The sequence below is a fragment of the Nelusetta ayraudi genome, unplaced genomic scaffold (assembly GCF_046127955.1).
Source record: "Nelusetta ayraudi isolate G7.1 ecotype Tasmania unplaced genomic scaffold, CSIRO-AGI_Nayr_v1 ptg000079l, whole genome shotgun sequence".
NCBI lineage: Eukaryota > Metazoa > Chordata > Actinopteri > Tetraodontiformes > Monacanthidae > Nelusetta > Nelusetta ayraudi.
The window spans coordinates 3143823-3169983 of NW_027466129.1; the positions used below are offsets into that span (position 1 = coordinate 3143823).

Here is a 26161-nt window from a genome sequence, read left to right on the forward strand (position 1 = left end):
TTGTAAAAAAAAAAGTTGATGAGACGTACATTTGTATTTTTCCAAATGAGAAAGAGAATAGCAGTTAGTATTGAAGTACTGTATCAAATTGTCAGGGAGAACTGTCATGGTATTTGTATTACTCTTCAAATGTATTGTAAACAAATTCAAATCAGAAGCTAATGTTCAAGAATGTTTCTCTTTTTTTAACTTTGTGCCCATATTTATGAAAACAATAAACCTGCCTTTACTTAAAAAATACATACTCGCTGCATGGATTTGTTTTGTTACAATCCAGAAATACATTTTTGGTAGACCTGAATGTAATGAGATCTTGCTTCAGCCAACTATAGACTGTTACCTAATCTCCACTCAGGACACAACAACTTGAATGTTACTAAAAATCAGTATGGAAACTTTAAAAGGCAGACGCCTCTATTAAACAATGACCCCACACCCTGCCCTCCGCTGAAGACTATCTTTGAGTATCTATCTATCTATCTATCTATCTATCTATCTATCTATCTATCTATCTAATACATCACACATCCATGGTCCACTACTTCCGGTCTCACACCTCAAATGATGAGGCGCACTTCCAACTGCCCGGACGGGGCCCGCCCACCCCCGGTAAGGCGGAGCTCTGATTGGTCGCTCTCGGCTTCGACAGGAAGAAAACGCCGATGTGTCCAATAAGGTCGCGAACTGTGGACGGCAACAGGCTGAAGACAAAACACAGGAGCGCCGCTGTGGGAGTGATACACACTCTGGACTGGAGGACGGCGAGATTTTATCCACCATAAAATGCTATTTTAGGCGGAGCTGCTGCTGCTGCTGCTGACTGCGCCTCGTTTCTGCGTTCTTCCACTTCTAGTGTGCGTCGCTTCTCATTGGACACAGTGACGCCGAGTGGCCGCTGCTCGCCCCAGACCAGACCAGACCAGACTGATGTTGTTTGAGGAAGCGAGCTGAGAACTTACAGCAGGAGATTGGAGTCACTACTGCTGCTGCTGCTGCTGGGGTTTGGTTGAGCTGTGAGGAGGAGAGCCGGCTCACAGTGCTTACAAACCGAGGTCAGGCTCCGTCTCTAATGAAAGCCGCGGACCACCACGGCCGCCACATTGTGTGCAACTGTTCCCATCGACAGCCGTCTGTCACCGCAGCAGCCGGAGCAGCTCCCTCAGGATGGGATGACGTCACCAGGGGATTTTAACAAGCGCGGATGAAGAGTGTGAATCAGGTGAGTGATGCTGTAGCACTAGCACGGCGACGCAGTGTGTGTGTGTTTGTGCATTGTGTTTAAATACACACTGGGGCCTTTTGGAAGCTGCGTTTGAGGTGTAGTTCTTCAAGATGTGTGCTAATGAGGGCAGCTAACGCAGCAGCAGCAGCAGGTTCGAGCAGGTTCTAGCGGGACATTCTAAAACGCTTAACGCAAAACAGCTTAACGCAGCTTAATGACCGAAAACCGCGATCAATCATCACCAAAATTCACGGAGACCTCTCTCGTCAAGCCCACTTCCACCTCTCCAAGAACCAAAATAACTCCTGTTTTCTGGATACTGTTTACGTTAAGCCTTTCCTCCCCATAGGCGAGGAAAGAGGCTTAACGTAGCTTAATGTCCGAAATCAGTGCTCGACCATCTCCAAATTTCTTGTGGACAGTTCGTAAAGACAGAAAATAATAAGACAGAATGACACCATATTAATCAAAATTCTGTACAGCCTTTTCTATATAATGAGCGCCTATGGAGAGAGGAACAGGCGTCAAGCGTTTTAGAATGTCCCGGTTCCAGCTCCGGTGCTAGCCGAACCGACAGAAGAACCACGGCAGAACCAGTCTATTCACTATCCCCGCTAACACAACATTGAAAACACAGAGGCATTCATTTATTTTTATTATTATTATTTATTTATTGCGTTCACCAGCTGTCGCGTTTTTTTTTTTGTTTTGTTTTGTTTTGTTTTTTTGGACAGCGTTTAATAAGATGAGAAAAGCTGTGAAGACGGTGAAATGTTGCTCTGCTTGTCTTGGGATGCTACTAGCCCATGCTAATTTCAACCCCCCTCCCCACCGCGCATGCTCGAAAGGTAACAAGAGCAGCCAGTCAGCTGCTGCACACTGACAGCTGCTTCTGAGCTCAAGTGTGCAAAGTGCAGGCCAACGTAGTTTCACTTAACTACAGCCAAACGCTAGTTTTCTGTTTTAGATAATTCTGTCGTTGTTTGTCATTGAATTCGACTAAACGCTGAATATAAAGTTTTTCTAGTATGAAGTAGGAGTGGCAGTAAGTAGAGACCCGAAAAGTCGATGATGATGATGATGATGATGATGATGATGATGATTCGGAACGCACCTATACCACTTTTTTACAGAACGATTTGAGTACAGTAGTCACAGATACCCAGTACTTAATAAGGCCAATTACACATTATAGAATTACTTTGATTTTTTATTTTATTTTTTTTGTTGTATTTTTACACAGATGTTGTGTTATTTGAACAACATTAATCAGCATGTTTTTCAGAACAACACAAATTTAACAAAATTGTCATTTTCGTTGTAGTATCAGCATGTATTTTACGAGTACACGTAGAGGACTCAATCCTGATACTGGTATCACTATTGGTGCACCCCCCCTATTCTGAATATCTAATAGCCTTACTCGTGTTACTGATAACTATAATGTGCTCACAGTGTCTTGTCTTTTTGTGATGCTTTTCCTTTTTGACAAATCCGTTGTATTCAGTCGTATTTTAGCAGCCATGCGTTGTAATTGTCTACGCACACAATGTGCTCCTTTTCTAACCAGGTTCTCCTGCATCTTGTTCTATTCCAGTGCCATGAATCAGCACAGACAAGACCTGCTACCCACATAGAGGTCACTTTAGGCCTCTTTTTTTATTCTTTTTTTATTTTTTGTTTTCAACCCAAAGAATGCTGGGAATGTGTCGCGGGCGCAGGAAATTCTTGGCGGCGTCTCTCGCTGTTCTCCTCATCCCGGCGCTCACTTGGCTTTATCTGTCCGTCGGTAGCTTTCAAGGTGAGAACACCTCTCATCTCAACTCTCACTCAAATCTTTACCTTCATGCTCTTTCGTTGTCCTATTACAACCCTATCACAGCATTTCTATATTAACTGAAGTATTGAGTATTTCTGAACTACAAATTGTATTCTGATATGTTTTAACCTTCTTTTGTAAAGTGTCCCTGAGGACTTTGGAAAAGGGCTCCATAAATGTTTTTTTACAAGAACATTATTCTTTCCAGTTTCCAGTTTGAGTTGTAAATTGAAATTTTGTAAATGAAGTTGAAGTAAACAGGACACTGGTGAAACGGTAAAAAAAAGTACTTCACTAGGCTTGTGCACAGAGCCTTTCAACTTTATTCTCGACATGTATCTATTCAAACTTTATTTACGTTGAATTTAATCTTGAAATTTCCACTTTAATCACAAAATTTCCACTTTATTCCCACAGTTTCCACTGTAATCATGAAATTGTGACTTTAATCTTGATTTCGAAATTTATTCTCTGAATTTTGACTTTGATCACGAAATTTCCAAGTTATTCTCGAAATTTCCACTTTATCCATGAAATTTCAACTTTTTTCTTGAAATTTCAACTTTATTCTCAAAATATCCACTTCAATCACGGAATTTCTACTTTATTCTCAAAATGAAAAAATTTTAAATTATTTCTTTTTTTTTCTCTTCTTGTTGCTCTAATCCTCTTCTGTACCTTTCTCATTTGTTCTATTCAAATAACGCAACTTTGGTCCATATAGTTCTCAGTTTACCAGTGTCTTCATACTGATCCAAGATTCTGAAATAGCTATTTACATTATCCCCATGCTGAATCTCTCAAAATACCAATCTGTTTTACACCACAGTCAGACCCCTCCCACTCTCTCCATTGGAGGCCCAGTCGCCGGCTCTGGTGGAGGGACTGGGAGAGCGACAGGCTCTGGAGCTGCGGGTCCGGGCAGTGGAGGAGGAGAACCAGGCTCTGCGCCGGGAGCTCAGTCGGCCACACAGGAGCCCGGCAGCTGCACGCGTCCCGCACGCCGGTCGCCACGGCAACCAGAGCCGAACACATTCGGAAGAAGGCACCGGTGACAATGAGGGCCAGAAAGCTGCTGCTGCTGCCGCTGCTGCGGCTGCAGCTGCAGCTGCAGGCAACAGCTCAGACTGTGTGCAGCAGCCTGTGGTGGACAAGTGCGAGGTGAGATATGTTTCATGAGAATTAGAAATGTATCTAGCAAATCATGAATAAATAGTTTTGTTGCAACCCTACAATCATTTTTGCACCTGTGATAGAACACTCGTATTGCAACTCAGTATATCATCGTGCTTTGTCTTATCTCCCTAAGTGGCCTAGTCTGAATTAAAGCTGCAAGTACCGTTAATGGGACAAACCCTTTCCAGTGCACTGCGGTGTGTCTTGGCCTTGGTGTACCACTGCCTCTGTTTGAGCCAGATAAATTGATAGATGTACTTTATTGATCCGAATTTGGGGAAACTACACTTGTCGTACATCGGGGCTCAGTCCCAAAGTTAATCCAAGTCCAAAATTGCATTTATTTACCATTTAAAAAGTCTCAATGCTAGACATCTTTTGTTTTTTAAAGAAAAATCTTGATTGCTAGTACATTAACATTTCCAAGATCTCCAACAGAAATAATCATTTTTGATATTCTGGATTAGCGTAGTAGTAGTAGTAGTAGTAATAGTTGTAGTATACACTTTTCCAGGAACCCCAAGACCCTTGACAAAGTCTAAAGCATTAACAAAAGGTGGAGTCAGTGTGAAGAGGTGCAATTTAAACAGTAGCTCTGTCTCACAACCAGGCACCGTGTGCAATCCCTTAGATTCAAGATTGAAGAACTTTATTCGTCACATGCTCTATGTGCAGTCAAATGCTTTTGCAGCTGAAGTGCGAACCCGTCTCGAGGGCTCTCTCTCAGAGGAAACAGTTGAGCTGTGTTTCTCATCAAGCAAGAGAGGGAAGGTTTTTCCAAGGAGGTCGAGATGTCGACTTTATGCCCTTTGTTCTTGCTTTTTAATAACTCCTCTCTCTTCTCTTGACAGACTATCCATGTGGCTATTGTATGTGCGGGATATAATGCCAGTCGAGACGTGGTGACGCTTGTAAAATCAGTCCTTTTCCATAGGTACAGTATTGTAATATACTCGATAGTACATATCCACATAGCCATAATCCAATTGATGTGTCTGTGTCAGAATAAAGACTTGCCCAGGCTACTGCTTTCAGCAAAATATTACACACACACACACACACACTATGCAGCAATACATATTAATCTCATTCCAGTGGCAATACCAGGATTATTTTATCATTTTGTTGTGCGTTTGTGTGTTTCTTTGTTTTTACCAGCAGCCACTCTCACTCTGAACCGTCCTGCAGGAAGTTGCTGCAAAGGAAGACGGTGCTTATTAAAGTTGAGCCCGTGTAATGTTTGACTGTGTGTTCACAGGCGGAACCCTCTCCACTTCCATTTCATCACCGACTCCATCGCTCAGCACATCCTGTCCTCCCTCTTCCACACCTGGATGGTCCCGGCCGTCAGAGTCGACTTCTACGATGCCGACGAGCTCAAGGTGCTGGATTCAACTCCTTCAACTCCTCAACACTGTTTGGATTTGATATATAAAAGAGAATAGATGTACCTATGAACTGCTTTACTGCTAAACTTTAATGCAACCGGCTGCCTGTCAGCTCCATTTTATCACAGGAAACATGAAAAATTGTGTTTAAAAGGAAAAAAAGATTTCTTCGTAATTAGTTTCTGTGTCAAGGACGTTAATTCAAGCTGCTGTGTCTTGGTTTTACGCTGCAGTCTGAGGTGTCCTGGATCCCCAACAAGCACTACTCTGGGATCTACGGTCTGATGAAGCTGGTGCTCACCAAGACCCTCCCCTCCGACCTGCACAGGGTCATCGTCCTCGACACCGACATCACCTTCGCCACCGATATCGCTGAACTCTGGGCCGTCTTCCATAAATTCAAAGGTAATTAAGATTCATTATCATTATTATTATTAGTAGTAGTAGTACTAGTAGTAGTAGTAGTAGTAGTAGGCTTGCGCAATTCTTTCTAAATAATTGAATAAAAACTTTGGACAGTCTTCCTTTTCTTATTTCTTCATTATTTTAGTGAACTAATGTGCAAATCTACAGAATGTTTTGTTGGAAGATTGTTTCATTAGTTAAAGTGAATACTCTAAAAAAAAAAAAAAAAAAAAGGAAGAATCACACGCTAAAGTTGCAGTCGCTTTTCCTCTCGTAGGTCAGCAGGTTCTGGGTCTGGTGGAGAACCAGAGCGACTGGTACCTGGGGAACCTGTGGAAGAACCACCGGCCCTGGCCTGCGCTGGGACGAGGCTTCAACACTGGCAAGTCACTGACTGCAACCACAGACTCCATTCTAATATCTGCTTTCATCAGTGGTTGCAGTCTGTATGCGGTGCTGCTTTGTCTTCTCAGTGAAACCAGCTTGATGGTCGTCACACTGCCTGTGGCAGTTCACGTTTTCCCTGATATGATTCAAATGGTGCCTTGCTTTGCTTTGTTAATGAGGTGCTGGGATGGATGCGATTTGCCTTATGAGATGTTTGGTGTTGACTATGGTTGCTTTTTATATGCTATGCATGTATTTGATGCCTAAAACAAATTTCCTTAGTGGACATTAAATTAAAACTCAACTCAACTCAACTCAATTCTTCATTTCTGACTCCGCTGTGTCTTTTTCTTGTGCATTGTTCCTTCTTCTCCTCAGGGGTGATTCTGCTGCTGCTGGACCGTCTGCGGAAGCTGCGATGGGAGCAGATGTGGAGGTTGACTGCAGAGCGGGAGCTGATGAGCATGTTGTCCACCTCCCTGGCAGACCAGGTAGCACACTGAGCCTGCAGGCTGCAACCTCCTCTCCAGCAACACACACCTCAAACACACTGCAACACACTGTTTTTGTTGATGCAACAACAAAGAAGCAAGTGGGTGAAATTGGTTTTGCATCATTTTTTTAAAAAATGTGTTGCTATTAGTTTACTTGAATAAACCAATCAACCAATTAATACTTTAGTTTGCTTGTAATGTGTGTGTGTGTGCGCAGGACATCTTCAATGCGGTGATCAAACAGAACCCCTTCCTGGTCCACCAGCTGCCCTGCTTCTGGAACGTGCAGCTGTCGGACCACACCCGCTCGGAGAAGTGCTACAAAGACGTGTCGGACCTCAAGGTGAGGTTCCCTTCGACCTCACCTTGACCTGGCGTTTTTCTGTTCTATGTTCTTTGAGTCATAGTCATGAGGAATTATGACTGCCTTCACGTTTGTTAGTTTGGGGACCCCTGATCTAGAGTCTCAACACTGTAGTTCACAGTGCCTGTAAGATGCTGATATTTTTTCACTCTCCAGGTGATCCACTGGAACTCTCCAAAGAAGTTGAGAGTGAAAAACAAGCACGTGGAGTTTTTCCGCAACCTGTATCTGACCTTCCTGGAGTATGACGGCAACCTGCTGAGGCGAGAGCTGTTTGGCTGCCCGAGTGAAGCCGACCGCAACAGCGAGAGTGTAGGTCAACCCCCCCACACACACTTTAGTTTGTATATGTGTGGTGCATCAGTGATGCTCCTGGGCATGGAACCACCCTGCTGCTGCTGCTGCTGCTCACAAATGCTCACTTGTCAATCGCTGTTTCACTGAACCTCTATATTGTGGCTTATGGCCTTTACTCCGCTGTACTTGCCACAACTCTGCATTTCTAATTTATTTAAAAAGAGAAATTGGCACAAGCACATCTTAGAATAGAATAGAGGCCTTTTTAACTTCCACATTAACAAAGAGAAGAACATTTAAACTAATCAAAAGGAAATAAAGAAAATAATTCTAAAACATTTATAGGGTAAAAAGGTTAAAAAAAAAAAACTCTTTCCTCCACTCCTCAGTGATTCTTTAAGATCTTGGCGAATAACCTGGTCAAAAGCTCCACTGCCAGACTTCCTCCATGGGTTTATTTAAAGTGGAGGTGCTCAGAAATGGGATTCACATGAGGGTCTGTGCAAGTGTTGCAGTCTTCGCTATCCATACCAAACTAATTAGCCATTATTCAGAGTGGGATCCTGTGGTGTAAATCTTGTAGTTGACCGTCCCAACGCAACAAGACAACTCTAATCACCAAGTTAATTTACATGCATAAACACATTGGATATGGATCAAACTCAAAAATTACAATTTCATCTCAATTTCTAAGTTTGTGCAAATGGTTTCACTGAAATATTTTTTTCTCCAAATACGATGGAACATTAAAATCCAACGACCGTTCTCACAAAGAAATGAGCTGCAAACTAGAATTACAGCTATTTCTGCTATTTTATTTTCCTATACAGTGACGTTTCTCACCCTCTGTGTTCGACCTGCAGCTCCAGAAGACTCTGTCGGAGCTGGACGAAGACGACCCCTGCTATGAATTCCGTCGGGAGCGCTTCACCGTTCACAGAACGCACCTCTACTTCCTCCACTACGAGTATGAGCCCAGCTCTGACAACACCGACGTCACTCTGGTGGCCCAGCTGTCAATGGACAGGTACTGATTCTCACTGCGGGTTGCCAGGCTCAGATGAGAACACTGCCATGCATTTAAAGGGCAGTCTGAGTCACGGACACTCAACATGTTCATAGTAAAGTGCAGGCTCGACGTCAAGACTAAATAATCAAATACAAAAGTTTTGGACAGTCCTTTACAATAGAACTATTTAGAAAATGTTGATAATTTGTTGATAATTCCATAGCGAGGAGCTCCAAGATTTTTCCCTTTGGGGATCTTGGCTTTAAATGCACGTAGAAACACGATTTTCCCACATATAGGATCAATTTTCTCTTTTGTTTCATTCCTTTGCGTGAGCAGCACAACAATGTAACTTCATTGCTGAGTGTTTTTCTCCCTTGAGTTCTCTGTGTAAATCAATACTTCAGTTAAATCTGGTTCTGTCCTGTACATCTTCACCCTCTCTTTCCAAATTAAATGAAGGGGACTTATTAATTTACTTTTTCCCCATTGTCTGCCAGCACATTTCGGGAGAGGGAGGGTTAGCGAAAGAGCGCTGCAATCTTAAAATGTAACCACAAGGTGTCACTGTTTCTTCTTCCTAATCTCCAAATACTACAAACTGGACTTTGAATCATGATGGAGTGCAATGTGTAGCGTTTCCTATCCTGACTACTGCTGTGTCTCTGTAGGCTTCAGATGCTGGAGGCCATCTGTAAGCATGAAGCCTACAGCCTACACTGGGAGGGGCCCATCAGCCTGGCCCTGAACCACCCCAGAACAACCCCAGAACCACCCCAGAACCACCTAGAACCACCCTAGAACCAGCTAGAACCAGTAGCAGTCTTATCCTGTCCTACCGCTGTGTCCATGCAGGCTGCAGATGCTGGAGGCCATCTGTAAGCACTGGGAGGGTCCCATCAGCCTGGCACTGAACTACTCCAGAACCACCCTAGAACCAGCTAGAACCAGTAGCAGTCTTATCCTGTCCTACCGCTGTGTCCCTGCAGGCTGCAGATGCTGGAGGCCATCTGTAAGCACTGGGAGGGTCCCATTAGCCTGGCCCTGAACTACTCCAGAACCACCCTAGAACCAGCTAGAACCAGTAGCAGTCTTATCCTGTCTTACTGTTGTGTCCCTACCCTACCACCTAGAACCACCCCAGAACCACCCTAGAACCACCCTAGAACCACTCCAGAACTATCTAGAACCACCCCAGAACTCTCTAGAACCATCCCAAACCCACCTAGACCCACCCTAGAACCACTCCAGAACCACCCTAGAACCAGCTATGAGCAGTAGTATTCTTATCCTGTCGTACTGTTGTGTCCCCGCAGGCTGCAGATGCTGGAGGCCATCTGTAAGCACTGGGAGGGGCCCATCAGCCTGGCCCTCTACCTGTCGGACGCCGAGGCCCAGCAGTTCCTGCGCTACGCCCAGGGCTCTGAGGTGCTGGTCAGCCGCGGGAACGTGGGCTACCACGTGGTCTACAAGGAGGGCCAGTTCTACCCAGTCAACCTGCTGAGGAATGTGGCCATGCAGCAGGTCAACACACCCTTCATGTTCCTGTCCGACATTGACTTCCTGCCCATGTACGGCCTCTACGAGTACCTCAGGTAGGGGGCGCTATGTCAAACGGTCATCTAGTCGGGTTCTTTTCTCTTTTTTTTTCACTTTTTCACTAAACTGAGAAATGTTCTCGGTCTAATTGCAACATCCTAACAGACACAAGCAAACCCTCGAAAACAGAAAAACAAGAAAAGGAAATAAAAATGACAAAATTACAAATATATGGGAGTCGCTTCTAAAGTCATCCAACCATAGCTTACCATAGCAACTATGCCCTCTCTTTTAACTTCCAACTTTTGCAGGAAGTCAGTGGTGCAGTTGGACATGGCCAACACTAAGAAAGCTCTGGTGGTTCCAGCCTTCGAGACTCTTCGATACCGTCTGTCTTACCCCAAGTCCAAGGCGGAGCTGCTGTCACAGCTGGACATGGGCACTCTGTTCACCTTCAGGTCAGCTTTACACACACACTTTCAGTTCAATTTTAAAATTCTTCACAAGTGCTACTGCACCCAGGGGTTACACAATTAACTGTTTTAGTAATTGCAGCGCTATGAGTGTTGACATGGAACACATACATGGCAACGCTGCCAGCTATTGCTGTTATCAGCAGCTGCCGAAGTAACTAGTGATCTATCTCAGTTACAGTACTTTTAATATCAAGTAATCAGTAACGTAACTGAGTTACTTCTAAAGGAGTGATCAGTTTTCAGATTTCTTTTTTTAAAGGTAAATGTGGTAACGCTGGTTTCAGCAGCACAAACACGTTGACCTCTTCATAGGTTTGATTCGGAAGGATCCAGACTCACAGATTTGTGAATGAGTTGGCAACATTTGTATTTTCAACATAGAGAAATTCCATAGACCAAAAATGTTTGTACAGGTGAGTTCTTTTTTTTGTCATGAATGGACACAAGTATGCTTGGAATGCCATTTTCTTTGTATGAAAAAAGGTGTTTGGTGTCGTCTCGACAGGTACCATGTGTGGACCAAAGGCCACGCACCCACCAACTTTGCCAAGTGGCGCACAGCCACCACGGCTTACAAGGTGCAGTGGGAGGCCGACTTCGAGCCCTACGTCATGGTGAGGCGGGACAGTCCCGAGTACGACCGCCGCTTCGTGGGCTTCGGCTGGAACAAGGTGGCCCACATCATGGAGCTTGACGCACAGGTAAGCACAGCCAGCCGGACCAGCGGGGACTCGCCTGTAGACCAGGGGGTGGGCCAACTTGTTGACTAGTGGGGCCACAGTGGGTTGTAAAATGTGACGGAGAAGGTCGGAGCAGCAGCAGATGGATGGAGTGTTTTGGTGATCCGCCTCATAGTAGGAAAAAATATAGTTTGGAGTTTTTCAGTTTGGCCATGCCTGGCCGAGAATCACCCAGAACCACTTAGAACCACCCCAGACTAACCTAGGACAACCTAGTACCTCCTAGAACCCTGACATATTTGACCTATGAGTCGCTATATAGTGGCTACATAGAACCCCCTATAGAGGGAGCCAGTGGGCAAGTTGGGGTTCGGCCCCTGTGGTCACTGCAGAGGAATGTCCAAGTGTTGCATTTCAGGTCACAGAATCATTCTTTTGTGTTTTTTCATCAATTATGCTCCTTTAAATTTTATGTTCAAGAATTGTTTCATAGCAGTTGGGAAGCCTTGTCCAATTTGCATATTTAAAAGAAAATAATTTGAAAAAATTTAATTGAATTTATAGCGTATTGAGTATTGTTCTGCTGCCCCAACTCAACGACACCTCCTCCTCTTCCACCTCCTCCTTCTCCTCTTCTTCCCATGTTCCACCTCCTCCTCCTCTTTCTCTTACTCCTGTTCCTCCTCCTCCGCCTCCTCTATCTCCCCCCCACACCTCCTTCTTCTCCTACATCTCTACATCCCTCCTCTTCCCGCTCCTCCCCTTCCTCGTTCTGTACCTCCACCTCCACCTCCTCCTCCTCCTCCTTGTCATGCCTCTGCAGGAGTATGAGTTTGTGGTGCTGCCCAACGCCTACATGATCCACATGCCCCACGCTCCCAGCTTCGACATCACCAAGTTTCGCTCCAACAAGCAGTACCGCGTCTGCCTGCGGACCCTGAAGGAGGAGTTCCAGCAGAACATGTCGCGCCGCTTCGGCTTCGCCGCCCTCAAGTACATGACGGCCGAGAACAACAGCTAGCGGAGCGCCTCGCCGGCTGCCACACCTCCTGCTACCTGAGCTACCGTGAACTACCCTGAAGCAGCTGAACTACTCGCACGCTGTCACGGCAACTGTGGGGAAGCAGAGTTAGACAGCCAGCGAAGTTGCGGAGCTGAATTTGTCCAGACTGACACCAAGTGTGTCCTTTGCCTTGAAGAAAGTGTTGTGCTGTGTGGAGTCACGCTGCCAGATGTGAAGACCTGCAGCTCTGCTGATGGACCTCCATCCAGCCTGAACACTGTCAACCCTCAGCAGCAGCAGCAGCAGCAGCAACAGCAGCTCACTGACGCTCTAGTGCAGATGGCCAGCAGACTGTGAGAGTGATGTACACAGTCAAGTACAGCCAGCACGCACACTAAGACACACACACACACACACACACACTAACACACAGCTGCCACAGCTTCATCTTCTAAAGACAATGAATAGAGGGCGGTTGTAGGTTCTTACGACCCTGAGAGTAGGAGGAAGAGAGGACGGAAGATTGATTGATTGATTGAAGGAAGAATGGATGGATGGATGATAGAGGGATGGATGTTATAGAAAAATGGATGGATGTAAGGATGGTTGAAGGACGGATGGATGATAGAGGGATGCATGGATGGATGTGATGGATGGATGGATGATGAAAGAATAGATGATAGATGGATGGATGTTATAGAAGAGTGGATGGATGGATGGATGATAGAGGGATGGAAGGATGGTTGGAAGAAAGGATGGATGGATGGTTTGCAGAATGGAAGGATGAATGATAGAGGCTTGGATGGATGGATGGATGGATGGTTTGCAGAATGGAAGATGGGTGGGTGGATGTTCAGGTTGCTCTCTGCATCTTCTGCCAGTCGTCTTCTGGTGTCTGACAGCAGCTGAGATCTTGTGGATTGTTTGTTGGTGTGGATGTTGATTTGAAGCCAGCGTGCTTCAGCGACACTCCTGCTCACTCTGCTGTTGCTGCCGTCACTGTCGGACCCCCCAGTCACCACCCTCACTGTTCACTCCTCCACCTCCTCGCAGTGTTGGTGCTCAGCGTCTCACACTGCTGACCAGAGGTGCTGCCTCCTCTCGCAGCAAGAGGCACTGATGGAAACTGGAGCCGAGGATGAAAATGTTTGTAAGATGAGTAAAATATCAAACACTTGTTATTTTTCTAAATGCGTAAAAACAGTTTTGAGTAGATTGTATAAAAAAAAAATAACAACAACAGGTGCTTAGATTTCAAAAGATGTTTGGGATCAATCAAAGCAACAGGAGGGTTTTATACCTGAAATAGAAACTGTTTCTTAACCAGACAATTTATTTTGTTGAGATCAAATGACTAGAATGTGATGGAACAACGAAAGGTCATGTTGCAAAGTCCCAATTTTGTCAAAAAAACTACTACATTTTGAAACCCATATTCGCTCTGATGGCCAAATTAGATTTTTACACTTTCAGATGTGGATGCTTCCACATCTGAAGATTTACATTGAAAACAGATTGGATCTCTCATCATGAGACAATGAACTGAATACACCTTTGAATATTGAAAATCACTTTCTTTGGATGGTGCTTGAGTCAAAGTGTGTGCGAAGATACACAGATATAAATGCATCTAGTTGACCATAAAAATGCTCTTCACATCATTTGGGATCAGGTCCAGATTTAATGAGGGAGTCTAATATGAGTCTCACCGACAGAAGAAAAGAGCAGCAGCAGGCACCAAACAGAAGATTGAAGACGACAGGAAGTGTTGACAAGGGCTGAAGGTGCGAGTGTAGCTGAGGTATCGCCGCAGTACAACAGCGAGTACAACATGCCTGAGGTGTTTGTGTGAGACAGCAGGATGTTGTGTAGCTGCAGGTCAAGCTCTGACTCCTGAGGCCAAGTTCAAGCTGAAACTCAGACCAGGTGATGTTGGATGTGTAATGGCCGTCAGTCAGTCAGAACCAAGAGAAGGTTGAAGGACCTCACGCACGAGTGAAGGAGCCTCCTTACTGTGGAGGAGAACATCACTGAGACACCTCAGAAGATCTCAACACTGCTCAAAAAACCAATAAAGGGAACGCTTGACTCACACATTGTTGACGTGAAGGAGCTTTTGTCCAACCTGCTGCCAACCCCAGACCTGTGGACCGAGATGAAAGCGAAAAAATTATAATTTCACACCCAGGTCACGTGACGCGTTCCTGTCCAGCTGCTACATGTGGAGGAAACACTGCAACACATCAGTTGATGGGGAGAATCCAGATGAAAGGGAATCACAGAGAAAATGTTGAGGGGCTTTCAGCTCAGTGACGGTCGAGGTTTGCAGAAGTCATCCGAGTCATCAATTCTTCATCTCACTGGGGGGGGGTTCTGCTGCTGTTTGTGATTTTACATGCTCAGCCCACCGGGTGGCGTGACTGAGCCAAGCTTCAGTGTGCAAATTGCGGCGGTTCTAACTGATTCAGCTGCGCCAATAAAAGCAAAGAGTCAAACACTGCTGTGGCTTTTGTGTTGTCATGACTGTGCTACATTCAGTTACCATCACACACTGGTTGTAACCTACAGAACAATGACGTTATATTTTGATGAACGGTGCAAAGTGTGCTGGTTCTGTCAGCTCGGGATGGTTTCAGTGCAGGAAAAAAAATAAATTTTTATTATTGGTTACAATTTTAAGGATGTAAAAAAACAGTTTTGAAAGCAGTGTTGGAACCTCCAGCATGCTGGGACGGTGCTTGAGGAAGGACCCATTACAAATACAATACGGCAAACACGCTGAACGGTCTATTCCATGTGTATATGTAGTAGTATGAGTGGACCACATCCATGCAAATGGACTGTTTGGCCTGTTGAACAGATGCAATCAGCTTTTTCATTGGTTTGTGTGTGCAATGATGTTTGCGTTGTAAATCAGGCCCTCAGTTGCTTCTGTGTCACTGGGTGACTGGAAGCACCCTGTGTTTAGGTGCTCGGCCCATCCTAAAATTGTCTTTGTAGTCTGCGGCGTTTAAACCAAGTTCAACTGTGAACTCTGTTCCAAGGCAGGAGGGACCCTGGGACTTCACGAAGAGGGTGTTCTCCATCTGGTGGACTGGTGACTGGAACCATGATGTGTTCGTGTGACACTCAGGTACAATGTAATCAGTTCCACTGAGCCTGCTTTTTTAATTTATTTTTATTTTTAAATCTTTATTTTGAATATGCCAAGGAAGTATATGTTCCCACAATATTTCTAAAATGAGGGGAATCACAGAGCAACTCTGAGCAAATCCCTGTAGCAATATTACGCAAGTGTGTTAATGAGACATGGTATTTATTTAAAGCAACAAGGTCGTCTCTGTTCTCACACTGATTGACTTCCTCTGATTCCACAGCAACACCGTAACCACCTCAACAGCCTCCTCAAGAGACAACTCGGTTAACTCTGGTTGCAAAGAGTGCCCCCTAGTGCCATTATTATCAATTTCTTCTATGACAGACACGTGACTATTTTATATAAAATAATAGTCACGTACGTGTCTGTTATAGAAGAAAGATGCTAATAATTGTATATATGTAATGAAGACTCAATGGACCTCATTGAGTCAGTGCCCATGGTGGTCAGTTAAAATGCTTTGTGAATATGGTCCAAGACGATAAACTATGAGTAATACTTCTTGTGGTGTGTCATTGACCTTGTTAGTGAAGTGCAAAATCCAAATTGTAGCATTTGGCACCGGTGACCACTAGTCGACTCTTTGTGTGAGAGAACTTGGTAAAAAAAAAAAAAAAAAAAGCTAGAACACTGAAGGAAAAGTATGTTTGACAACAAGCACGGTCCACCTCAGCAGGTCGTCAAGCAACAACATGTTATACAATGTTACCAGCAGAGATTTTTGGGACATTTCACTCCACGTTTAGCAGGACCATGCTAGTGTGTTTACACGATACTGAACCCTTAAATATTCTTTAGGTACTGCGTCGACAGAAGTTTATGCACACAATAAATGAGACTCATGGTGGTTTGAAGAGTGTTACATTAAATATAGATGAGCTAACGTGTTTAATGTCAAAAGGTGGATAGTATTTCAACTACGTCATGCACGTTATTTTTTTCGACCTGAAGAACGTGAGAGTGATTATGGAAGACTCTTGTTCAAAGTGTGGCCTTGTGGACCAGTCAGCAGCCATAAAGTGAGAAGAAAGGCAGGGCTGCTTTGTGCTCCTTGTGTCAAATCCCTGAGCAAAGTCACTGGACATTCAAGAACCCATCTGCCAAAGGTAGGCACAGGAAAAACTGGAAACCGCTCGCCTCTCCTCTCAGAGAGTTCAAACTCTCCCATGTGAGGAATCAATCAAGCAGTTAGGCTTCTGGGCTTTCAGGACCTGGAGGGCCTTTCGAACCTTCAGGGACTTCAGAGCCTACAGGACCTTCAGGGCCTTCAGGGCCGGTAGGAGCCGTAGTATCTGGGATAGAGGGGGACATAGTGGCTAGAGTGGCTATAGGAGGTGGAGCTACTGGAAGTGAAGTAGCTGGTGGAGGACGGGAAACCAACGGAGGAGCTGTGGTAGGATGGGGAGTAGCTGTGGGATGAGGACGATGGGGGGAATATGGAGGAGTAGGATGACGAAGGAGGGTGGAGAACAGAGGAACGCGTCAAAGTGGTCAAGGGACGATTCCGAGGCGAGAGACTCCAGGTGGAGCGCCTGACTCCCAGACTGGGCGAGCGGTACGGGGAAGAGGGGGCCGATCCTGGCTGGGGGGGGGGCCTGGTGGAGGTGGAGGTGGGGGAGGGGTGGTGATGGGGGTCTGGCACGAGGTGCCTAGTGAGGCCGCCGCTGTGAGACAGGCTTAAGGTGTCGACCACAAAAGTCTGCACGCCGCGAGTCCACTGGGAGTGAGGCAGCCTGGGGGGTGTGGAGGGGGTGGAGGGGGGCGTCTGGAAGGAGGAAAGGGATGGGGGGGGCTCCAGGGCGGGGGGGCCCTCTGCTGCTGGAGGACCAACTTCTGCTGGTGACAAGGAGGGACTGCGAGGGAGCGACACCGGGGATTTAAGGACCGAGGCCTGAACCGTGGTGGCCGCACTGACTGCCAGTGGACTGCAGGGGGCAGCAGAGTCATCGGTGGGGTCTGTGGTGGAGGGGCCGAGGCCCACAGCAAAGGTGCTTGCTGGGTCTGTGGTGGCCGGAGGACGTACTCTGGGGTTGTTGGTCCTCCTGCGGGCCAGGCGCCCCCCCGCCGCCACCCTGATCCGGTGGCTCTGCTCCTGGTCGAAGGCCAGGTCCTCCAGGCGCTGGGTGAGGGCCAGCTTCTGCTGGATGGCCATACGGAGGAGAGAGTTGAGAGTCTTCTTCTCGTCCTCAGCCGCTGCCAGCTGCCTCTGCATCTCGTCCAGCTGGGACATGTACTCATCACACCTGAGGAGAGAAGGAAGTTGGCATTATTACATGCTGAAAAAAAATCAAATATCTTTCTGCGTTGAGGTTGCTTCCAATCACAATGTTCCCTTTTTTCCGACATGTGGACATACTGCTGAACATGACATTCCTCCCACATGTTCGGGTTCCAGTCGGGCATCAGGCAGCACCAGGTGTTACCATGAGTCAGTAGAGTCTGTAGAAACAGCTGTTTGGCCATTAACATTTTTTCTCCTTTCTTCTTTCTTCTTCTTTTTTCATTTTTTGAGCACTTGGGTCTGTTGCTCATACCACAAATGCACATTCCTTACAGATATTGCATTGTATAAAGGTGGAGAATACTCCAGATATCAGCTGTGTGACGTTTCTCACCTGGTGGCAAACATGGCTCTCAAGGAGGAGAAGGTGGCAGCGTCCTCCTTCAGGGCCTTCAGCTCGTTCCTCAGTCTCTTCATGGTGTTGGTCACCAGTGACTTCTCGGCCTCATACTTACTTTTCAGGTTTGCCAAGGCCCCCTCTGCAGTCTACAGGAAAAGACACACACGCAAACACACACACACAGTACCACAAGGATGAGTGTCTGTTAATCACGACTAGGTTTGAACAGTGAAGAGTGCCACTGAGAAGAGTTTAGAATTTCAGTACAGTGCGGTGTTGTCATTAAAGCTGCATAGTGGGGGTAATTTCCCACAGAAATGAAGAACATCTGCTGCTGCTACCTGTTTGTTTGCCTTGAGCACTAGCCTGAGGGTGGCTATCTGTTCTCTCTTGGTGCTCAGCAGAGACTTGAGCTTGAGGATCTCCTCCATGCAGCTGTCCTTGTCCTTGTCCAGGAGAGGAGCCAGTTCCCTCGCTGCAGCTCTCTGTCTGGAAAGCTGCAGGGACTTGTCCACGGCCCGCTGGAGGTGCTTCACCTGGCAGACCAGACAAACGGTAAGAATACACGCTTGAACGAGACAACGGATCACAACTAGAAAAGCTTGTTGTGTCAGAGTTTGAAACAGGGAAAAGATAAAACATGCCAGGATGCTGAGAGGGAAACTATGATAGTGTATGAGGATGTGTTTTCCTTAGAGGTATGGCAAGACATGTATTGAAGTTGATAGCGGTTAGGTGTGCTGTGTGAGAGAGGATTCCAACATGCATCAAGGCATCAAGCAGTAGCCCCTTCCTCTTGGCTATGGCGATCAACAGGCTAAAAGATGAGGTTAGACAGGACTGCAACATTTGCAGATGATATTATGATCTGCAGTCAGAGCAGGAAGCAATTGGAGGGGAACATTTAGGTCCAATGGGCCTTGTAGAAGAATCACTTGTCTGAACGGATCCTAAAAAACATTCAGACGGGCAATTTAAGGAGAAATGGCTGAATTCCCCCAATTTCTCGTATTTTAAATCCTCTCTCAGGTACCAACAGATTTTACGAATGCTCCAGACCTGATGCTCGAGTTTTGCCCAGTTGGTCTGCTGTTTGATCTGGTTTGTGCGCTGGAGAATCTTGGCCTGGTTAGATGTTTAGTTCTGTACTAAACCTAACCTTTTAGTATTTAGTAATATTAATAAGCGGTAAATACTAAGTGCAAGTAATTGTGGATATGCCCTTGCTCCAAACAAGCAATGCCAGCATCTAACCCTAATCTTTCAAGGTGACCCTTGAAGAGAAGAGTCAGTAGGAAGGAGGGAAGGAAGGAAGTCAGCACCACCTGGTCTCTGATTATAGCGTTGAGGTTGTAGATGTTCATGGGCTCCTTGCGGAGCTCTCCAGCAGGTTCTTGGGCGGGTGAGGACGAGGATGACGATGACGAAGAGGCACTCATACTGGGTGAACGAGTCGGGGGGGTTCCCGGCAGCTGGCTCTGCTCAGAGGGCATCTGAAGACCCTCGCTGCTCTTTTGCTTCTTCTTCTTCTGCTGCTGCCCACCATCCCCACACAGAGGCTCCTTGGACGGGGATGATGAGGGGCTCCTCGAGTCCACAGGAGTCGAGCTTGCCGAGGTGATGCTGGCCAGTCGCCTGGCCAGGCGAGGTGTGAGGAGAACCTTGCTGTTGTCTGAAGACATGGCTTTGAAGCTGGCAGCGAGGCCCCTCAACCCTTTGCCTTGTCTACAAGAAATAAACTCAATTACTTATTTTCAAACTTTGAGGCCTCTCTTGAGGCCTTTATTTGTGCAGGTTCAATGCTGTATGGGTTCTCTAGGTTCTTCAGCTCATCTTCCCACATTCCAAAGAAACAGAGATCTCAGTAGAGAACCTACTAGTTCTCCTCGTTCATGAGTGTGGGTGTTGTTGTTTGTTTGGTTGTTTTTTGTCTTTCTGTGTTGGCCCTGTACTGACTGGCAGCTTGTTCTCGGTGCACCATCCATCCATCCCATTATAACTGGGATGGGCCACAGCACTCTCAGTGGTGGTGGGTAATCCGTGGTAGATGGATGGATGGATTATTACAAAGTGTCCATGTCTCAGAGAATGGATCTGATTGACAACTTCACCCTTGCTGATGCTCTCAATGAGCTCAATATTTATTATAGCTAATAGAACAAACATCGTTAAAAAAATGGTGTAGTGTGATGTAGTAACCGAACCCAACAGCGCTCCAACAGAACTGGAGATATTTCTGGAGGACCAATTGAGGGGACACCAAATAATGGTGGCTAATAGCTTGCTAGTGTTACTAAATGGTGTTCCATGTGTCTCAGTCATCAAACAGACCTGTAGTAGTCCAACATGACGCGGTTGGGGGTCTCGTTGTTGCAGAGACAGACGTGGTGGTAGAGCTGAGCCAGTTCTTCACTCAGGACCACCAGCTCGTCCTGAGCTGCGCTGAGAGCTGCCTGGTTCTCACTCGCTGCCAACAGGGCCGCCTGCAGGTCCAACTCCAGGCCTGAACTCTGAGTCAAGAGGTGAGAGGATCACTGTCTTAGAGTTGCTCCATTCTTGATTCTAATGCAGGCATAAGCAAACTAAGGTCCACAGGCCCGCCGAACTTAAAGAAATTATATTAATAGTCAGTCATTCATAAAATAGCGGTAATTCATCAATTTTTCAGTATTTTCAGAGTCATTTCAATAAAGATCTAAATACTGTGGGGCTTCAAAGACACTGGTTTTGTTGCAACTTTGCTTTGGTTCATTTTCAATTGACATTAAAGCAACATGTTTTCTACATATGTCATGACATATTTTTCCTCTTATGAGGTGGCTAGCCAAAACCCTCCAACCATCTGCTGCTGCTGCTCCGCACCCCCTGTCAAATTTTAGAACCCATTGTGGCCCCACCAGTCAAAAAGTTGGCCCACCCCTGGCCTAATCAATCTGGACCGTGTTACTAGCTGGATGTGTAGCTTTCTTTTAGGAAGGTGGAAGTTCTGCTGAAACACGCCAAAGGGTAGAATAAACCTAATGTCTGTTTAAAAGAAAGATATAAATCCATTCAAAAGTGAAGACCCTAATGAACACAATGGACCATGTCGCCACCTTCTCTCGTTCCTCCCGACTGCTCTTCTCCAGCGAGACCACCTGCTTCTCCAGCTGCTGAAGATAATCCTTGGACCTGGGCTTCCCCTCTCCTCCTCCTTCTCCTCCACCCACTACTCCACCTCCTCCGCCACCCTCGACACACTGGGCCAGTTTGTCGTGCAGGACCTTCAGCTCGGCCTTCAGCTCCACCACCTCGGTCACGGCCACACGGTACTTGCACTGCAGGATCTCCAGACCGGGCGTCTGGTAGGAGAACAACTTGCTCTTGCTGAGCGTCTCATTCTGACTCTCCTCCTCACGCCTTTCGTCGTCCTTAGTCCCCGCCATGTCCACGTCCATCTGCAGCAGTGCATCGTGAGGAAACGCGGGGCTCGTACTGCCTTTGCCTCCTTCTTGATGAAGCTGCACGTTGCGATGGAAGCGACGAAGGGCAACGACTTTCTGGCTGAGGCGGAGCGTCTTCTCATGCTGCTCCGTCAAGGCGGCCTGGGTGTGCTGGAGCTGCGTCTGGGAATCCTGCAAGCTCACCATCAGGGCCACTTTCTCACGTTCAACCTGCAGAGGGAAACCACAACTTCACTGAAGACCACAGCAACATTGTGGTTATTGTCATCACTCCCCATAGAGATTTTTCTTAATGGGGTGATTAGTGTTTTGAACTATTAGCAGCACAAACCAATATTTCTGTTTTCTTGGAGAAGCTTATCAGGACTTTGTTGAATTAAATATGTGAACAACAAGCTATTGATGCACGTCTGAACACACTTTCATGTCATACTAGCTGCCTGATTTGTCAGGAAAAGAATTGTAGATACCGTAAATACACATGTACATGAGTAATGAGACATGAAACCGACCAACATTAGCTGCTGTCTGAGCTTGTGGAACTCTGTGAGATTCAGTTCACTGAAGAGGTCCGACGCAGCTACACCATCCACAGACTGAGCCTCTCCTTTAGTCCTGGGTCCTTGACCTGCAGTACCACTTTCTCCCTGGAGGTGGCCATTACACCTGACAAAATACAGATAGATGGATGGATAGTGTTATAATAAAGTACTGCTTACAAACTATGAATTGAACAACAAAACGTGTTTGCTCAAAGGCTGTTATGATAGTTTAAAATGACATTGGTGAGGGACAGGTTCAAGGTTGGGTGTGAATGACTTATTTCACCCTTGTACACAATGAACATGCACCTGCTTGGCTCCTCAGTATTTGGTGAGAGCAAGGCTGTCGGGGTGGCGTTACCACTAGGTGGCGCCGAGGTGAACATCAGGTGGGCACTGCCGGTATAGGCCACGTCACACATGCTCAAGTGGTGGACCAGCTCCCGACGTAGATGGTTCTTCTGCTCACGCTCACTCTTGAGGGACTCCAGCGCCTCCTCCAGGTGGCTGTCCGAAATGTCCTTTAAACGCAACACCTCCTGTAGCTGGCTGTTGACGAGCTCCAGCTCCTCCTCCTGGACCTTGATCTCGTGCTTCAGGCCTTCATACTCCACCTGCAGCCATGCACAGAAGAATTCACAAGAAATGACAAACATATTAAACCATATAACCGCATATAAACATATAAATGGAAAATATTCAAAGCTCTTCACTTTTTCAGTTTTAAGCTTCATGGGAAAAGCTGTGAAGATGTGGGCATGTGATTTCTTAGTCGTTGTTGTTGTTGTTTTTTTAATATATTTGCAAAAATCCCCCCCCACCCAAAAAAAAAAAGAGAGAGGTGTTGTGTGCAGAGTTTGTGGGGTAACGAATGTAATCCATTTTGGAATAAGGCTGAAAAAAATGTGGGAAGAATCGAGCACTGCACAAACTTAAGGCACACCAACTTTTTTTTTTTTGCGTCTTCTGGATGCGTACCTGGTTCTGTTTGAGAGTTGACACCAGTTTCTGCAGAGAGATGTTCTCCTCCTCGAGCTCCGTGTAGTCCTGGAGGAGGCGAGACTCTCGAAACTTGACCTCTTGCATTTCCTCCCGCATCCGAGTGCGCTGCAGCTGCAACATCTCATTGCTCTTTGAAGAAAACACAGGAGGACACAGCTGGAGTTGCAAATCGTAAAGGGGATCTTTGGGGGTGTGGGGGTGGGGAGGGCGGAGTGGTGCAGTGGTCAGCAGTGGTTCTCCACAGATACCACAGTCCAAAAACATGCACGGGAGGCCAATTGGGAACTCTAAAATTGTTTATTGGTGTGTGTGTGTGTGAGCATGACTGGGTGAATGCTGGTGGATGTGTCTCTATGTGGCAGGATTAAGCAGGTATAGAAGAAAGATGGATGGATGGATGGATGGATGGATGTTCATAAAGTTTCAAAAAGGTGGAAAAGATGGGAAAAAACAAACGACAAAAATATACTGATAGATTTCCTCAGCACCATTGCTTGGGAAAGTACAAGGCTGATACAATGTAATCAATCAATCAATCATTTTTTTTTCTGTATAAAGCTGTGGTGTGTACAGCACCTCCCTCAGCTCCTGCAGCACAGTGCTCAGGTGTTCATTCTCCGTCTGGGCGCTGGAAGTGGTGGCCCGGCAGTGCTTGACCTCCGACTGGAGCTCCAGCAGGCGGCCCATGTAGTAGGCCTCCTTGGAAGCCGACTCCTGCAGGAGGCTCTCCTCGTTGCTCTCCCCATCTTCTGCCACCTTGCGCTGGATGCTGTAGGCATGACCAAATGCCTGCACGACACAGGGGAGAATAGAAGACGGGAAAAACAGTTGAGATTAGAAGTGATTTGGAGATGAACTAATATTCGCTTGAAGATGAATTGATTTATTTGTTTAAAAAAAAAACTACAAAACTTACAGCATTTATAAGCCTCTAGTAGACCTCTATAGTGTGTGAAAGGCATCATGATGTTTATCTATGTGCTCATAATTCTTAATTATTTAGTTTTTAAGTATGCATGATACGTTACAATGCTAAAATAAGTTCTGCCAAACTGTGAACCGAGTGGTTCATATTTTTATTCCTCAGCCAGTGTTCATGAGTCTGCTGGACCGGCCCTATTTATGGCTTCATTAAATTCAACACAGTCAAGCTGTTTTATGTTAAAATACTCAACACATGTTGACTTACTTCCAAGTACAAGCTCATATTTGTTTGTTCCCTTACATCACTAAAAAAAAAAAAAAAAAAAAAAAGAAGGCAAAATTGTAATGGTGTTTTGAAATATGGTAATCAGATCATTTGGATTGCAGTTTATAAATAACACGCCAGGCTCTGTTTAGACACTGAAGCTCATTTTATTACAGACTGGCAAACTTGAAACGGTGACTTTTAACCTGTGTGTAACCACTTTGCAGTTTAAATAATTGCATTTTACTGTGTACTTTTTTTTTAATTTTTATGTTTTTGTACCCGAGAAGTTGCACTCTGAAATGACATATAATAATAACAGTGACAATAAACGCTTTCAATTCAATTCAATTCAATTCGATTGAATTGGATTCAATTCAATTCAATTCAATGGTGGGTGTCGGGCGCATGCATCATACCCGTGCGAAGCCCACCTCCTGCAGCTGCTCCAGCTCCTGCCTCAGCGCCTCCTGCTCGGCCTCGAGTTCGGCGTACTGCTGCTTCAGGCTCTGGTTCTCCTCCAGCACCGCCAGTCCGCACTCTGCCGCCCGGATCTTCTCGCGGTTGGCCTCCGCCAGCTCCCGGCTCAGGCGCTCCAGCTCGCCGCGGCACTGCTCCACCGTCTCCCCGCATCCCGCTCCGCCTGCGGCCATCGCCCCCGCCCCGGTCCCCCTCGGTCCCTCCCTGCCCGTCCTCCTCCTCCTCCTCCCGGTGAGGGACAAGACGGTAGATAATAGCGACTTCCGGAGTTTCACCGCTCCCGCTTGAAGAGCCAGTCTAGTAGCACGTTTCCACACTGCGCCACGCGGGGGCGCCTCCTTATGTTCTGCACCTGTACCTGTGCTATACGTTCATGCTCTTCACTTCCGGTCACATCCACGAAAAAAACGGACTCAACCGTGACAACGAGTCTGCGTTGGCGAATCTGCGCTTCATGTCTGAAGTTGTAATAGAATTGCATTAAATAATAACATTTAACAATTAAAATTGTTGTCAGGTCGACTGTTCAGTCAGATAAGAAATAAACTACTAATAATCTGTCTATGACCTCACTTGTGCTTACCGGCTAGCCTACTCCAGCCCATCGTCATACCACGTCGTCGCAAAATGCACTTCTGCTGCTGCTGCTGCGCGTCTGGAGAAAAGACCCGCGATGACACACACGTCACCATCACCGATCATGTCCAGCTGCCTTGTGATACCCGAGTGATGCGGTCACTCGTCTTCCGCATCCTGCTCCCCTCCCTCCGCTCTATATTCTGCTTCATCACCGGCATCAGGGCGCCGTCCCTGCCCTGCCCTGCCGGCCTCCCTCCCTCCCTCACACCGCCGGGCAGAGTGCACACACCCCGCCACTGAGGCTAAGGATGCTCAGGGGCACTCCCAGCATCAGCATCACATTGGTGGCGAGGCCACCGGCGCCCCCTGCTGGCAGACATCATGGCCTTCAGCTGGGTTAAATAGACTTTCTGATTCAGGATAGATAGATAGCTAGATAGATAGATAGATAGATAGATAGATAGATAGATAGATAGATAGATAGATAGATAGATAGATAGGCAACACAACACTGTCGTAATATGCTTTGATGAAAAATAATAATTGAGCTATTTATAGCCATTTGTAATCGAATACCAATTCTGAATCGTGTACTGGGAAAATACACCTAATTCAACACAATTGTTTCGACGCATTTAAAAAAAAAATTGTGGTTGCGAATGTTACCATATATTGAAATATGTAAATACATTTAACTATACGGCTAAGAGGTATAACGGACGGTCATGTGTAGAAGCAGTACAGTAAAAACGCAAGTGTCCCATGCCATAGGCTCAGATGTAACTTTGAAGTCTTTAAAGTTGCTTCAAAATAAAAGGGTAACATCTAAACTGAACTCCATTGCACCGAGTTTTCACAGTCATAAACCTATCTCTCGAAACTAAACTTA

The 26161-nt window shown here is 46.2% G+C and overlaps 3 protein-coding genes across 3 annotated transcripts in view; 2 read left to right on the forward strand and 1 right to left on the reverse strand.

The window, feature by feature from the left end:
* The first annotated feature begins 673 nt into the window (after positions 1-673).
* On the forward strand, positions 674-14758 carry large1 (LARGE xylosyl- and glucuronyltransferase 1). The gene is made up of 15 exons (XM_076044355.1): positions 674-1219; positions 2820-3023; positions 3871-4202; positions 5069-5151; positions 5476-5599; positions 5839-6010; positions 6288-6392; positions 6776-6888; positions 7109-7234; positions 7412-7567; positions 8416-8579; positions 9878-10156; positions 10412-10558; positions 11082-11277; positions 12080-14758. Exons 2-15 carry the CDS (start codon positions 2918-2920, stop codon positions 12275-12277), a joined length of 2301 nt encoding a protein of 766 aa, XP_075900470.1. The 5' UTR covers positions 674-1219; positions 2820-2917; the 3' UTR covers positions 12278-14758.
* A 1847-nt stretch (positions 14759-16605) lies between these two features.
* Positions 16606-25492, reverse strand: LOC142900183 (protein bicaudal D homolog 1-like). Its single transcript, XM_076044324.1, has 11 exons — positions 24648-25492; positions 23601-23813; positions 23001-23153; positions 22332-22636; positions 21993-22146; positions 21133-21690; positions 20369-20547; positions 19363-19762; positions 18379-18573; positions 18032-18183; positions 16606-17659 (listed from the first exon to the last, which is right to left on the reverse strand). The coding sequence occupies exons 1-11, from the start codon at positions 24864-24866 to the stop codon at positions 16684-16686; spliced, it is 3504 nt and encodes a 1167-aa protein (XP_075900439.1). The 5' UTR covers positions 24867-25492; the 3' UTR covers positions 16606-16683.
* Positions 21825-26161, forward strand: part of recql (RecQ helicase-like) — a 99262-nt gene continuing 94925 nt past the window's right edge. The window contains exon 1 of the mRNA XM_076044330.1: positions 21825-21836. The gene's annotated coding sequence lies outside the window, so the exon portion shown is untranslated. The remainder of the gene's footprint in view (positions 21837-26161) is intronic.

Coding starts and splice junctions, on each gene's coding strand:
- LOC142900183 (XM_076044324.1), bottom strand. CDS start 24,866: ATGGCCGCAGGCGGAGCGGGATGCGGGGAGACGGTGGAGCAGTGCCGC. Junction 23,814..24,647: donor AGCTGGAGCAGCTGCAGGAG/GTGGGCTTCGCA, acceptor TGTGTCGTGCAG/GCATTTGGTCATGCCTACAG. Junction 18,574..19,362: donor ACGCTATAATCAGAGACCAG/GTGGTGCTGACT, acceptor CTGGTCTGCCAG/GTGAAGCACCTCCAGCGGGC.
- large1 (XM_076044355.1), top strand. CDS start 2,918: ATGCTGGGAATGTGTCGCGGGCGCAGGAAATTCTTGGCGGCGTCTCTC. Junction 5,152..5,475: donor AAATCAGTCCTTTTCCATAG/GTACAGTATTGT, acceptor GTGTGTTCACAG/GCGGAACCCTCTCCACTTCC. Junction 8,580..9,877: donor GCCCAGCTGTCAATGGACAG/GTACTGATTCTC, acceptor GTGTCCCCGCAG/GCTGCAGATGCTGGAGGCCA.